At 36.3% G+C, this 12861-nt stretch overlaps 1 protein-coding gene across 1 annotated transcript in view; it reads right to left on the minus strand.

Annotated features, from left to right (window-relative positions):
• Positions 1–851: 851 nt before the first annotated feature.
• The window catches only part of GABRG1 (gamma-aminobutyric acid type A receptor subunit gamma1), a 57749-nt gene continuing 45739 nt past the window's right edge, over positions 852–12861 (minus strand). The window contains exons 8-9 of the mRNA XM_086889393.1: positions 9757–9968; positions 852–4843 (exon numbers count right to left, since the gene is read on the minus strand). Coding sequence (XP_086745519.1) covers positions 4565–4843; positions 9757–9968 — 491 coding nt within the window. The 3' untranslated portion in view covers positions 852–4564. The remainder of the gene's footprint in view (positions 4844–9756; positions 9969–12861) is intronic.

The following is a 12861-nucleotide window of genomic DNA, read 5'->3' on the forward strand; positions in this document are numbered from 1 at the left end:
TAATTATGTTACAGGGAAATCAAGGCATTATCACAAATACCAGAGAGAAACCTATGAACTAAATATAAGTTGCTCAGATCCATGTAACTTGATTCTGGGATCACTGCCACCATCAATCTTTCCCTCATACCATTGTTTCCTTTCCTCCCACCAGTTTTCAGTGCAGATTCTTAACTGAATGAAAAATGCCCATCACAAGAAGCCATCCTTCATCCTCCAGCTACAAACTCCCACCACCTGTCTCGGAGAAAAACTTGGTCATAATCTTGTGTGCTCAGTCAGATGATCCCACCCATCTGTGTGAAATACTAACAAAGAGTAAAATAAAGATAATTTTTCAGGTTTTGTTTCATCTGGCAACAGAGCATTAGAACTGCTGCTGCTGACAGAAATGAAGCAGAAACAAGAGATCACTGAAAATGAGAGGACAGATCTATTCCTTTCCTCCATTTGAACCACTTGTGTAGCAAATCCAAGGCATGAACCAATGCAAAAGCCTTTTCTACAGCCTGGAGACTATTCTGCCTCTCCATGTGAGTCAGTCTCCCCCTCCAGCACATTCATGAGGCATGTAGACATCCGCTGAGCTTTTTCAGGAGCAGAAGCACAGTAATTCTTTCTGATTCCTGGCTTTGTATTGTTCAGCTGTGGAATTCTACATTAGTTTCTATCTTCTGTATCTATTATAATGACTAAAAAATAAAATAATATTTCATAAACAGGAAAGATCATGTTGAAGGTATAAGTGAGAGAAATTACAATGAATTCTAAAAAAATAATTATACTTACAGAAAAATGTATTTGCACTAGTTCTTATCTATTTGGAAACAGTAGACAGAAGTTATGACTGATACAATTAAATGAAACATATATTACTTTAGGCAGATAGATATTTAAATCCAGACTCCTCCTGTTCACTTTCAATTGCAAGGTGTTCACAAATTACAAAGCACAGTTCATATATCAATTTTAAACAAATGTTTTACTACCATACCAAATAAAGAACTGGAAATTATAAAAATACTGTTGGAGGTGATTCTCCTTCAAAGTCTTACACAATCCTATATCTCTGAATGACAGAAAAATGGATAAGGTTAAAGTCTTTGAAGCACATCAATGTGTGAATACAAAATACGTTACCCAGAGTTCATGCTTTGGTTGCACTGCCACTACATAAAACAGATTCATTCAGACACAAAAGACATGCACTGAAGATCAGTGAGGTACAATCATAGACAGAACCTTACCAAAAAATAACACACTGATCTGTACTCACTACTAAAACAGACAAGTGGTAAACACTAATACAGAAATATCAAGGAAAAGTCTCTTTTTTGAAAAATACATTTCAAGAGATGCCAAAGATAAGTGCAGTATAAAACAGTTTTCCTAGAATTTTTTCACTCTCTGTCTTTACAGCAATTTCTCCTCTTATGTCCCTCTTTTTCAATAAGAAAATCTCTTATTGAAAAGGCTCTGGCTCACATCCTTAATGTTCAATTATTTGAGTTACTGAACACTCATTATTGAAATTAGTGCAAATTAAGCATGTGTTAATGTCATCAATTCATGATAGCATCACTCTTTATGACAGTACATAAGCACTCTCTTTTCTGAATTCTGGTCTAATAACAGTACTAGTTAGGAATATGTTTAAGTGTGTGCTTGTGCAGTGATGGTCAGAAAAATATGACTCCCAAAAAATGTCATCCCAACTAAGAGTAAACAAACTTTTTATCCAGGGAAGTTTTAAAAATGATTGCAGCATCTAACTCCAATTAATTATACTGTTTGTTTCTTGCTATTTTTTTAAAGTATCACTTTGATTTCTTGAAATCAAGTGTCTACATGCAGACTAGAAAAAAAATACATGGGACTAAAATAACATATTTATTACATGTCGTGTTACAGTTCATTGCATTCTCATTCCTATTTGCGCTCATAGTACTATGAGAAACTAAAATTATTTCATCAGAAACAAATGAAGTACACAGAAAAGTTTGTCAACAGACAGAAGCAAGTGTATCCATAAGCCAAATAGCCATAATATCCAATATTTTTAATACTCCATTACATCGTTCCATAGATAACAGAGATGAAAGACTTCTTATCCATCCCTTTCCAGCTCTGAATGCTTTCTGTTCTCCAATTCAGTCACTGGAGGCTGATTGGCAACTGACAACCACATGAACAGAAAAAGCTAACTAGATGAGCCAGAGAAGAGCAGGCTGTGAAACTGGTATTTCCTCTTGTGAAGTGTCAAGTTTCCTTTGTTTAAAGGTGAATTTAATGAAGCTCAGGAACACACTAAATCTGGGCTTTGCATCACAGAGCAAGATTTTCAAGCACATATCATATTTTTTCTGCTCTTCAAGTACGTATCCAACATACTGCTGAAGCTACCTTCATCCCTCCTACAGAGGAATGTGTTCAACATACTGTCAAAAAGCATCAACCTACATTATGGAATTAAAACTGACATGTTTCTTTTGGACTGAAGATTTTGTGAAAAAGAGACTCTAAAAAACCAATAAATTATAGCAGATCACTGTTGTTAATGATACTGCACTTCTATGCTCAGTCCAACAGTCAGAAGAGCTTGGTACCCAGAAAGTTCGTACCACAAATAATGCCAGCCATCCTCGTCATCTGGGCTTTCTCTCAACCACTCCTATATTTCATCAGCTAAACACTGAAATAAAGTTTACATTAAAATTGGATCTTCTGTCACACTTCCTTGCAGTACAACTACACATTATCTCACATTCTCTATTAAACTTTGGGGCTGAACACTGGAGTAACATTTCCTCTGAAATGTGTATTGTATATCATATATTACTACGCCTGTTACCAACTAGACTATAAATACAGTAATCCTTTATGAGAAATTCAGAGGAGGGAGCATATTCTACAGAAATATTGGGGGGAGTAGGCAGCCCTTCATGTAACATTTTCTATTCTTAGCTATTAATCATGTCTTTATCTTTAGTACTGAACATCCTTACCTACAGCCAAATGCTAATCCCATTAATCCTCTTTAAAGATCTGTAAGGTCTTCTGTGTAATGCTGACTTTTACTTAATGCATATCTTAATTTTACAGCGATTTTTGCAAGCTCACTTGAGACCAGTTTCTTTTGGAGAAAGGAGGAAAGACTGCACTTTTCCATAATGAAGACGATGGATTTAGAAATAGAAATGAAATATCAAATGCTGTCAGCCAGCAATAGTCAACACCAAAAAGTCAGTCCAGAAAGACTACTACTGAAGGATTTCTACCAAAGCTCTCACCACAAAAAGGATGGAGAACTGGTCCTATGGTTTTGGGGCGACGTAGCCCATCTTGGAGAAGGTTCTACAATGCATAAGGATTCTTTTAATTCCCCCTCCATAACACATCTTTTCCATTAGAAACAAACAAATTTCAAGAAGGTAATTACCCAGCAATCCATACCACACATTCTATACATTAATACCACTTGGCTTTGGCTGACTGAGCAGCATTGTGCAGTAGCAAACCAAATCTACAAAACCAGGCTGTATGCAAAGTGGACCAAATCACACACCGCGCTCTTAGGACTGGGGATTTCACACAGTGATTTTGAGTACAATGACCATAGCACTGTTACAGGCCTTCCAACTTCTGTTGATACAAATTCTTCCAAATGTAGGGTTATGACTTTTTCTCCAACACTAAGAATGTGAAGGTCGTTATGCTTAATGGCCAGAACCTTGGCCAACACCAGTCTGTTTTCCATGGAATGAGCAAGCAATGGCAGCTGGATAAGAATTTCTGAAAGTTGTAGATCTCTTGGACAACTTCGGGGAACTCGCAATAGTGAAGTAACAGGAAATGGAGAACAGATATAAATGTAATCTAAGATTGAAAGCCAAAAGTCTGTATCCATGGTCAGGATAAGACAAGCTCAGAATTATCCTTGGGTATTTTGCTATATCCATTCCTTCCTGCTCTAGTATCTGCATTCTGTATAAATCTGAATTGATTAATTATCATCTAATCACACTTTTTAACATACTGGAGAGAACAAATGGCTGATTGAAAAGAGAAATGTTCCATTTCAACTTTTTAAATTTAGGGATTAATAAAATCATCACCATATGGATGAAATGGATGAGAGTAACTAATCCCATTTAATTAAGGCTTTCTTTGTAAAGGTGTAAGAGATGCTACAAAATCCTTCTGCGTTATCATTTAGGATTAAAATTGAAAGCTTAGGTAGGATGGTCCAGTTAAATAGCATAGCCTGTGATTCTGCATTTTCTTAGAGCTGGAAAAAAAATGTATGTGTGTTCAGGAAAGATAAATCTTAGGGATATTTATTTTAAAATACCAGTACAATACCTCTTCAAAATACCAGTATCAGTTCTACAGTTGATCACAAGAGGGAGACTACATCATCATATTTCCTCTCATTGTTTCAAATTTTTAAAGCATACAAACAAATTGAGTCATTTTGGACCAGCTCTAATCTTTGCTCAGTTAAATGTATTAATAACTATTCAATTAGTATTTTTATTTTCTGCGTTTGTCAAACCTCTGAAATTTACAGATAAAGATAGCCAATCCAGTAAACAAGATTGAACAATGCAAAGGCAGTTGGAAAGAAGATTCGAGAATAGGAGTCAATTTTTGCTATACGGATGTGTATTCTTCCTTGTCGCCAAGATCCTGTGCGGCAGTCTTCAAAACAACAAAAGAAACTAGCACAGTCTTTTCCTTCTAGGCACTCATATCCATAATCATCATCACGTTCAGGAAGATGATTAATGCTATTAATTGGAATTAGTGTTGATCCAGGTCGAACAGCAATTGCAGATGGTTTCTTAAGGAAAAAAAAAAAAAGGAAATATAGTTTTGTGTGGTTTTATCCTCACATTAAATAATTCCATAGGCTTTCTCTAGTAATATAATCACCTTCAGTACAAAATACAGAAATTCTTATATTAAAGAAAACAGTTTGGGGAGCTTAGAAAATTATGAACTGCTGTATGTAATTAGCACATGCAGGCAAAAGATCATGAACGACTTTCACCTGCCACAGTGAAAATTGGGTTGTGCTAGGATTTGGGAATAGTAGCTAATTAGTTACACAGACAGGGTTAGCTGATCCCATCTACACAACACAGACAAACATTTTGAAGTCAGTCACTTCTTGACAACTGGGTCACAACCAAGTCCACAAGCAGGCTATAATCATCACTAACAAAGGAATGATGGTCCTCCCATCTTTTGGAGTCTTTAGAAGGAGACTGGATGTGTTTCTGGAAGCTACATTTTCACAAAAATAAAAAACCAAATGGGTTTAGCACAGTATCACTGGTGAAGTTTAACAGACTGAGACATGTAAGGCCAGGCTACACCATCTAACCCTCAGATGTTAAACCCCTAAACAATACATTCCCCCTTTAAAATCCAAGACATGACTCCCTAGGAGAATGTCACTCAAGTCACTGATTAATTCAGCTCTTAATTCTTACTTTCACTTTCTGTGGGTATAAAAACCTTCTTGTATCTGATAAAAACAGAGTGTAATATAATTCTCATTGAAAAAAATCTGGGTGGCTTATTGCCTAGTACATACAGCGTTTGCTATTCCCTTACTTGTAACTTTTCCCTTTCCATCTTCTTTTTACTTACACAACCCACCTTTCCCCCTTTTATTTCTTTTTTTCTCCACAGTTTTATACACATCAGCCTTGTTTTTCTAATTGTTTCAAAATATACTCTCTTTTTTTCATCTTCCTTTATCTTCTCTTTCTAAATCTCATGGCTGTTTTAAACTATTCTACAATTCCCTTTCAACTTACCCCACCTCAACCCACACTTGGCATCTCTTCTAAAATCTTCAGACCAAAGAGAAGGGTTACATTTACTATACTCTTATATGTGTTCTCTCTCTTCTTCATACTTTGTCATGTAAGGGCATAAACCAGCAGGAAAGGAAGCAGTGAGAAAATCTAACTGGATATTTAAGTTCTCTTAACCAATTATACACGATAGAAAATGAAAACACATGAAAAAAATATGGGAAGTGGCAAGCCATCATTTAGCTTCTTGTTACGCTTTAAACCACTTTTGTCCCTCTTCCTGGGAATTACTTTGGCCAGTACACAGACCTCTATACATTGTTAAGGTAACATTCTTTTGCTTCAGGGGCAGTTTACACAATATCCCAAGGGATGGTGTTAATGCAGTTCAGTATCCACCATGTTTTCAAATAGCTTTATTTAAGCATTGTCTTTACCAGAGAAAGTTTCGCACACACTGTTGTTTCAAAATTTATTATACATGATGACCTAGGGAGCTAAACATCATCCTAACAGACCTCATTATTATTTTCAGCTATGATAAAATACTGACAGTACCAAGAAACAGGAGTTGCATGCTTCTATCCTAATTTGAGGCATTGCAAAGAGGGCTTATTTTTATAAAACATGAAAAATAAGTTCAAATTTTTTGAACTTAAGAAAAAAAATCTTTATTCTGCTGAAGATAAACAGGGAAAGATTCTTATTTCTGATTCACACCTACTCTGGTTTTACAAACATTTTCTCACTGTTGGTTTTGCTGCCTATGTAAGATTTATGGCATGAGTTGTTTCTACTAGTGGGGTAAAACAGGAATCCTCAACACACAAACACCATGGGAGAAGAAAAAATTACAGTACTGCTTTCCACTGTTCACATCACCAGCACAGACTGGAGGTGGCTACTGAATTACAAGTCTGAAGAGGTGGCCTGAGAGAGGCAGACACAGTCATCCTGTAGGCTTAATTACCTACAGGAAATATATAAGTGTGTGTAAGAGGTAATGTGAGGGAAAAGAGGAAAAAAGACCAACACCTCACAAGAAAATGTCTATATATAAATTGGCAGAAACTGAAAAAAAAAAAACCAAAAACCCCAAACCCAAACCAAAACAACGAAACACCCACAACATGTAGATATAGAAGTACATGCTGGTTTTTTTATGGATATGCCTACTGAAACCGTAGATAAAACTCCATGTATTGTGGTATCATTTATAATACACTCTGATAGGATCAAGCCCCAATTATTCTGCAATAACACTAATACAAGTACAAAAGAAAGCCATTGTCTGTGGAGATCATGGCACAGGTGATACATTCATTTCAGGTGAATTGATGATCAGAACAAGATCCACAACTAATTAAGTTTAATCTTTCCTGCCCAAACTCATTATCCTTACTAAAGCGGATTTGCATAAGCCAATTCATACTACCTTTCTTGAATGATGCCAGCACATATTTTCTAAGATAAAACTACTGTTATCATTTGTACAATCTCACAATTTTTTTTCACAAGATCATTTATTGTGGTTTACTGGCATCAGTTCCTGGAATAGTAACCATTTATTGCATTTTGCAGGAGAAATAGCAGATCTATGCAAGCCAAGATTCCCAAGGAAAAAAATCACTTGTAAATGAGTTTTCAGAAGGAATTAAACTGACTTCTAAAATTAAACTTTGAGGTTTTTTGAGTTTCATATCCATAACTGCAAGACTAAAAGAATTAATGGAAGACTTAGACAAAAATAACGGGGGAATAAGAAAAGGAAAAAAAAAATAAATGAAAGGATTTGTAATGATATAACTTCCCATTAACTAATTAGATGCCTTCTCTATTTGGAGCAAGAAAAGTCACAGCTTTTTATAAAACATTACCAGAAAAACTCATATTAAATTACAATCCTTGCATCTAAGTATATTAAATTATATATATGTATACATAATATATATAATATAAAAATTATATAAATTATAATATTATATTATATTAAAGTATATATTAATTCTCCCTTTTATTTTTTAGCATAATCTCTTATTTTTGTATGGTCTTATCGCCTTAACATGTATAAAGAATTTTGTGAAAAAAGATTTCTTTGTTCAACTTCTTAAAAATATAAAGCATCATTTAAGAACCCAGAAAAACACAACTGAACAGCATTTTTAGTATTATATTGCTAATTTTAATCTTAGTGCAAATTCCAGCTATTTATTCAGTAAGTTGCATAGTTTCTATCTCGTCATTATTCTACATTTAAAATTTTCCCATGCACTGAAAATCTCAAAGCACTTGGCAGATTATTGCACACATGGGTGACGTGTGAACAGATTCTGCAAAGTGTCATTATTTCATTCAATAGAGCATACTTGCAAACTACTTCAGTGTCTTTTGATTTGTCAGCAGCTGGTCTTTAATATCTGCCTGGTTTGAATAAAGCAGTACTTGCTGATATCTTTGCATTCTCTGTGCTGTGCCAAGAGTAGACCGACTCAGCTCCCTGTTCATCAAGTGTTGCTGAGACCTCGTTGCAGCAGCAACCTGAAATTTAATCTGCCGTGCTGGTGTGCGACAGCCCCACATCCTCTGTTACTTTCCACCCTCATAACTCAGCTGTGGCCCTTGCCAAAGCCTGCATCCCACCCTTCTGTTGTGCCCACAATTGTTTCCACCACTCCAACAGGAGGCAGGTTGGAGGTTTCCATTTTCCAGTTTTCCTGGCTGTGATTCCCTGATCCTCAGGGATCCCTGAGGATTCCCTGAGGGTCAGAGTGATGTCTGACCAAGGCAGCACAGGGAAGAATTAACACTTCACCACTAGCCTTGTCCTAAGTAGACAGCTGATCCCCTTGGACCAGCTCACCAAGTGAATCCTAAGGGATCTCATTTCTCTGGCATCAAGCCCCAGCAGCCTCGCATAAGAGGGGGGCCCACAGCAGTGCTGCTTAGAATGGGGGCACCAGTTCTTGCTGACAAGAGTTGCAGAATGGATATGGTTCATAACACAATTTCCACACTCCATATCTGAAACTCTGTAATTTCATATCAATTTCTGCTTCACCTCATACAGAGCTGGTATTCAGCCTTCATCTAGAAAAGGCAACTGGTATTATGGTTCAGGTATGCTCCTGCTTCCTTTGATGAGATGATTTGGAAAGGGGCTTTATAACATTTTCCTTTCTCTTATTCTAATGTTTTCTTACTTTAAATTTACCTTTTAATATTTGCAGTGACTTCCAACAGTAATTTCTTTGGAAATTACAGTATTCTCACTACACGAAAAGAAAGACTCTTAAAACTGAATAATACTTGAACCTGAGATGTGTGGAGGTTTACCATAAAAACATCAACTTGTAAAAGAAGAAGGTTTATTTAACCAGAAGGGAACATGGAAGCCAATTTAGAAAAGAGTTAAGATAGAATTTCTATAGTGGGATTCAGAATACTGGCGAATAATAAGCATTTTTTTTTCCTTCGCAAAGCTTCGCAAGACTTAAGTTAGGTGATGCAGATCCAAAGAAATCCTCAACCTTCATTCCATTCACATCATCTTTACTGCTACAGTTCTAGCTGTGGCTCTCTGCCAGGTGCTGTTTTCAGAAGCACTGTGCCCCTACAAAACCATCTCTGTGGACACACACTTCATGGGCAGTTATAGAAGCAGCAAGGGCATGGAATATTTATCAAACCACTCTCCACCTTAGGCTCATGTGTCCTCATTCACATATATGAAATCATCTAAACCCTTTGCTCACTAGTTGCATTTACACAATTAGTATAAGCCCCCAACGGCAAAAAAATGAAAAAAATAAATATCAGTGTTAATTATCTTTAAACATTAACTTTTCTACCTAAGAAGCAGTCTTTCAAAATTAATCCTACAATAAAAACACTCTGCATTTCTTTTTTTTCCTTGTTTGACTAAACTTACTGATGGCTTAGATTTTGCCTTCTTTTCTTTTCCTTTGTCCCCTTTTCTGTTGCTGGTAAAGTAATGTAAGGTGCCATATTCCATCAAGGCAGCAAACACAAAAATAAAGCAAACTGAAACAAAAAGGTCCATTGCTGTCACATAGGAAACCTTTGGGAGTGACTTCCTAGCAATTGTACTCAGCGTTGTCATGGTCAGCACCGTTGTGATCCCTGTTTGAGAAAAAAAGAAAGAAAGAAAAAAAGACAGAAAGAGGGAAATGCATAGGTAATCAATCATATTGTCACAGAAAAAAGTCATCATATTAGCCCTTAATTCACTGATAAGAACTGACCCACAGGAGGGGTCAGTGGGTTCACCACTGATTACATCCATGTGCACTGCTGCTAGAGCAAGAATCCACCCTTATGGATGCAGCAGCCTCCATGGGATCATAGAGAAAGCAGCACATTTCACCTACCCTTTAAATCCCTTCTATTTGCAACACACACCAAATAAAAAATGACACTAATTTTGTAAAATTTTATAAATCTGACATATAATGTGCACATAAATACAGTAGAAAAACAGGTACAAATAAGCACACAAATTTTATAAGCACAAGTCCCTTAGATCAAAAGATTAAAATGTTAAAAAGGATGCATTCAGAACTAAAAGGTGCATTATTAATCAATGATTTCAAACTTTTGGTAAACACAGCAAACTTGAATAATATTTCCAGTTTTCTGCTTCTGAAAAAGACATAGAAAATCAAATTTGGTGTCATTCACAGCTTTCTGGTCTCATTGTCTAAGTTACCAGATATGCTTTCAACGCTGTCTTAAGTAAAAGAAAATGTTTCCCTTGACTCAATTACATACAAGCTAATTAAAAGAACAAACTGGCCTTAATAGCTATGTGTTCAAAATCTCAACTGTATCACCCTTCATTAGTTTAGCATTTATGAGGTGTTAACATTTTCTTCTTATATTTGATGTTTCAGGGAGATGCAAAGCGTTTTACATAGTAGTCCAAAATTAAGGTGTGACCTTTCTTTTTGGATGCAGTACTTGAACACACAAATAATTTGTCATCTACATGCACAAGATTATTAAAAACAAAACAGACAAAACCAAAAAAAAAAATCCCAAAAACAAACAACCAAACAAAAAAAGCACTGCACCAGGCTAAAGCTGTCTATGGCTCATAAATCAAAACATGGAATCACTGGTTGATATGGACTGTTTCTGCAGCAGGAAGGCACTATTGTTTTTCCAAGAGATTTCCCAATGAAATTGCATGCCTAAAAGGGCAAACATATAACCACAGAGTTCTTCCAAAGTTCTTCTCTCCCACCAGATACTTTTAAAGATAGATTTGGCATTTCTCTGTATAGCTAAATATTCAGAACTTTTGCTCTGGGAAACCACAATCTTCCAATACATATGAGAGAAAAAGGTCCAGCCTTTTCAGTGTACCAGACCCCACACACCCTCCGGGTGGGAAGTGCCACCCTCCATTCCCTGTATCGACTTCCTTTCAGAGAGGACAAAAAGAGACACAAATTTTTCCAGCCTTGGAAAAATTCCTGCTATGTGAAAGACATATGGGGCTGTCAGAGGGAGCAAACCTTCAACAGTAAAACAGTTATCTGCCATAACAAACCTCGCTTAGTTTTGGCTTTCTTGTATTAATTTCTCTTTCCATAAAATTGTGTCCATTTGACAGGTACTCTCTTTCTCCTTCTCCAGAACATTTGCATGCAAGAAAAGTCATCCTACAATCTGTCAAGTGATGGCTTTTGTGTGTTTACAAGAAAGGAGTTCAAAGTTACCTGCAGGGAGCTGTAAATAAGATATTACAAATATTTGTATTTCATCTGGAGTAGATGAAGTCTAGTACTGAAGTGAGAGCTTGAAAACTTCAGCTTAAACATGACATTAGAGTTCTAGGTTCATGGCATATAAAAAGTACCTTTTAAAAAGAAAAAACTGGACAAAGAGCTAGAAGGATACTAAGAGAACACTTTTTTTACTGTTATAATTATTGTATTGTAACTAGTCAGAATCCACAGTGATGCTCAATGATCAGTCAGTCAAAGAAATCTGGTGAGATTTCTGCATCAAGCTCTAAAACTATCAAAAGTAATTTTCACTTATTTATTCAAGACTTAGACTCTCTTCACTAGATTTTTCAATACTTTCAAATAACATAAAGTTAGGATCCAAGACTTAGATTTTCTTCCCTTACCTTTTCATCAGTCTACTGAGCCATGCTCATTTTTGCTTACTATCTCTCTTGACTCATTAATGTGGCAGGCTTGCTGATGGTCCAGTTTCAGTGGGAAAGGCAGGGAATCAAAGTGTAGACTCATGCTTCTGGTAGTAAATGATCTTGTAGGGTGGGAGCAGTGTGTTCACAGTTATCATCCATAACCGATGAGGAAAATTAACCCACATGTCTAATTTCCTAAGACACAACTCGCAGCTCTTGAGCTTTCCCCCAGAACAGATCAGGTTGCTGTCACTGGTTCTACTGTGAGCATCTGTCCCTGCTAAGCTCACAGCTGTGTCCTGTGCACTCTGTGAACCCATTTATCAGGGTTTATGTGGGAACTACAACTTTTCTCCAAGGCAGCACATGAATCCTAAACATCAAACTCAGCAGACTGACACCATGCTAAACAGGTCAGCCAAGATGACACTAACACAGAATTATCTTTGTATTAGAACTTGCAACACACTTCAGTACTGTCTATAGAGAAAGCAAGTGGTTTTGTGAATTATGGGCTAAACTGCTTGAAGTGCAACTTCAGTTGCAAATTTTCTGTCCTATCCTGGGTCAAAAATAATTGAATGATCCCGTTAAAAACAAACAAAAAAACCCCAAACACAACCAAACAAAAACCAACCAAAAAGCCAATGCCAACAACACAAAAGCCCAACAAAAAAAAACCAAAGCAGATTTTCACCATTTTTGCTACTAATGACTTCATTTGTTCCATGATGCTAACTGTCAGACTAATAATTGCCACATGACAGTCCCTGGAGATGATAAAAAAAATACATAACGAAGATAAAATGTATTTATGAGAGCAACAGCAGAACCACAAGACTTGGTTCAGGA

This window comes from Cyanistes caeruleus, chromosome 5, assembly GCF_971803275.1.
Source record: "Cyanistes caeruleus chromosome 5, bCyaCae1.hap1.1, whole genome shotgun sequence".
NCBI classification, from domain to species: Eukaryota; Metazoa; Chordata; class Aves; order Passeriformes; family Paridae; genus Cyanistes; species Cyanistes caeruleus.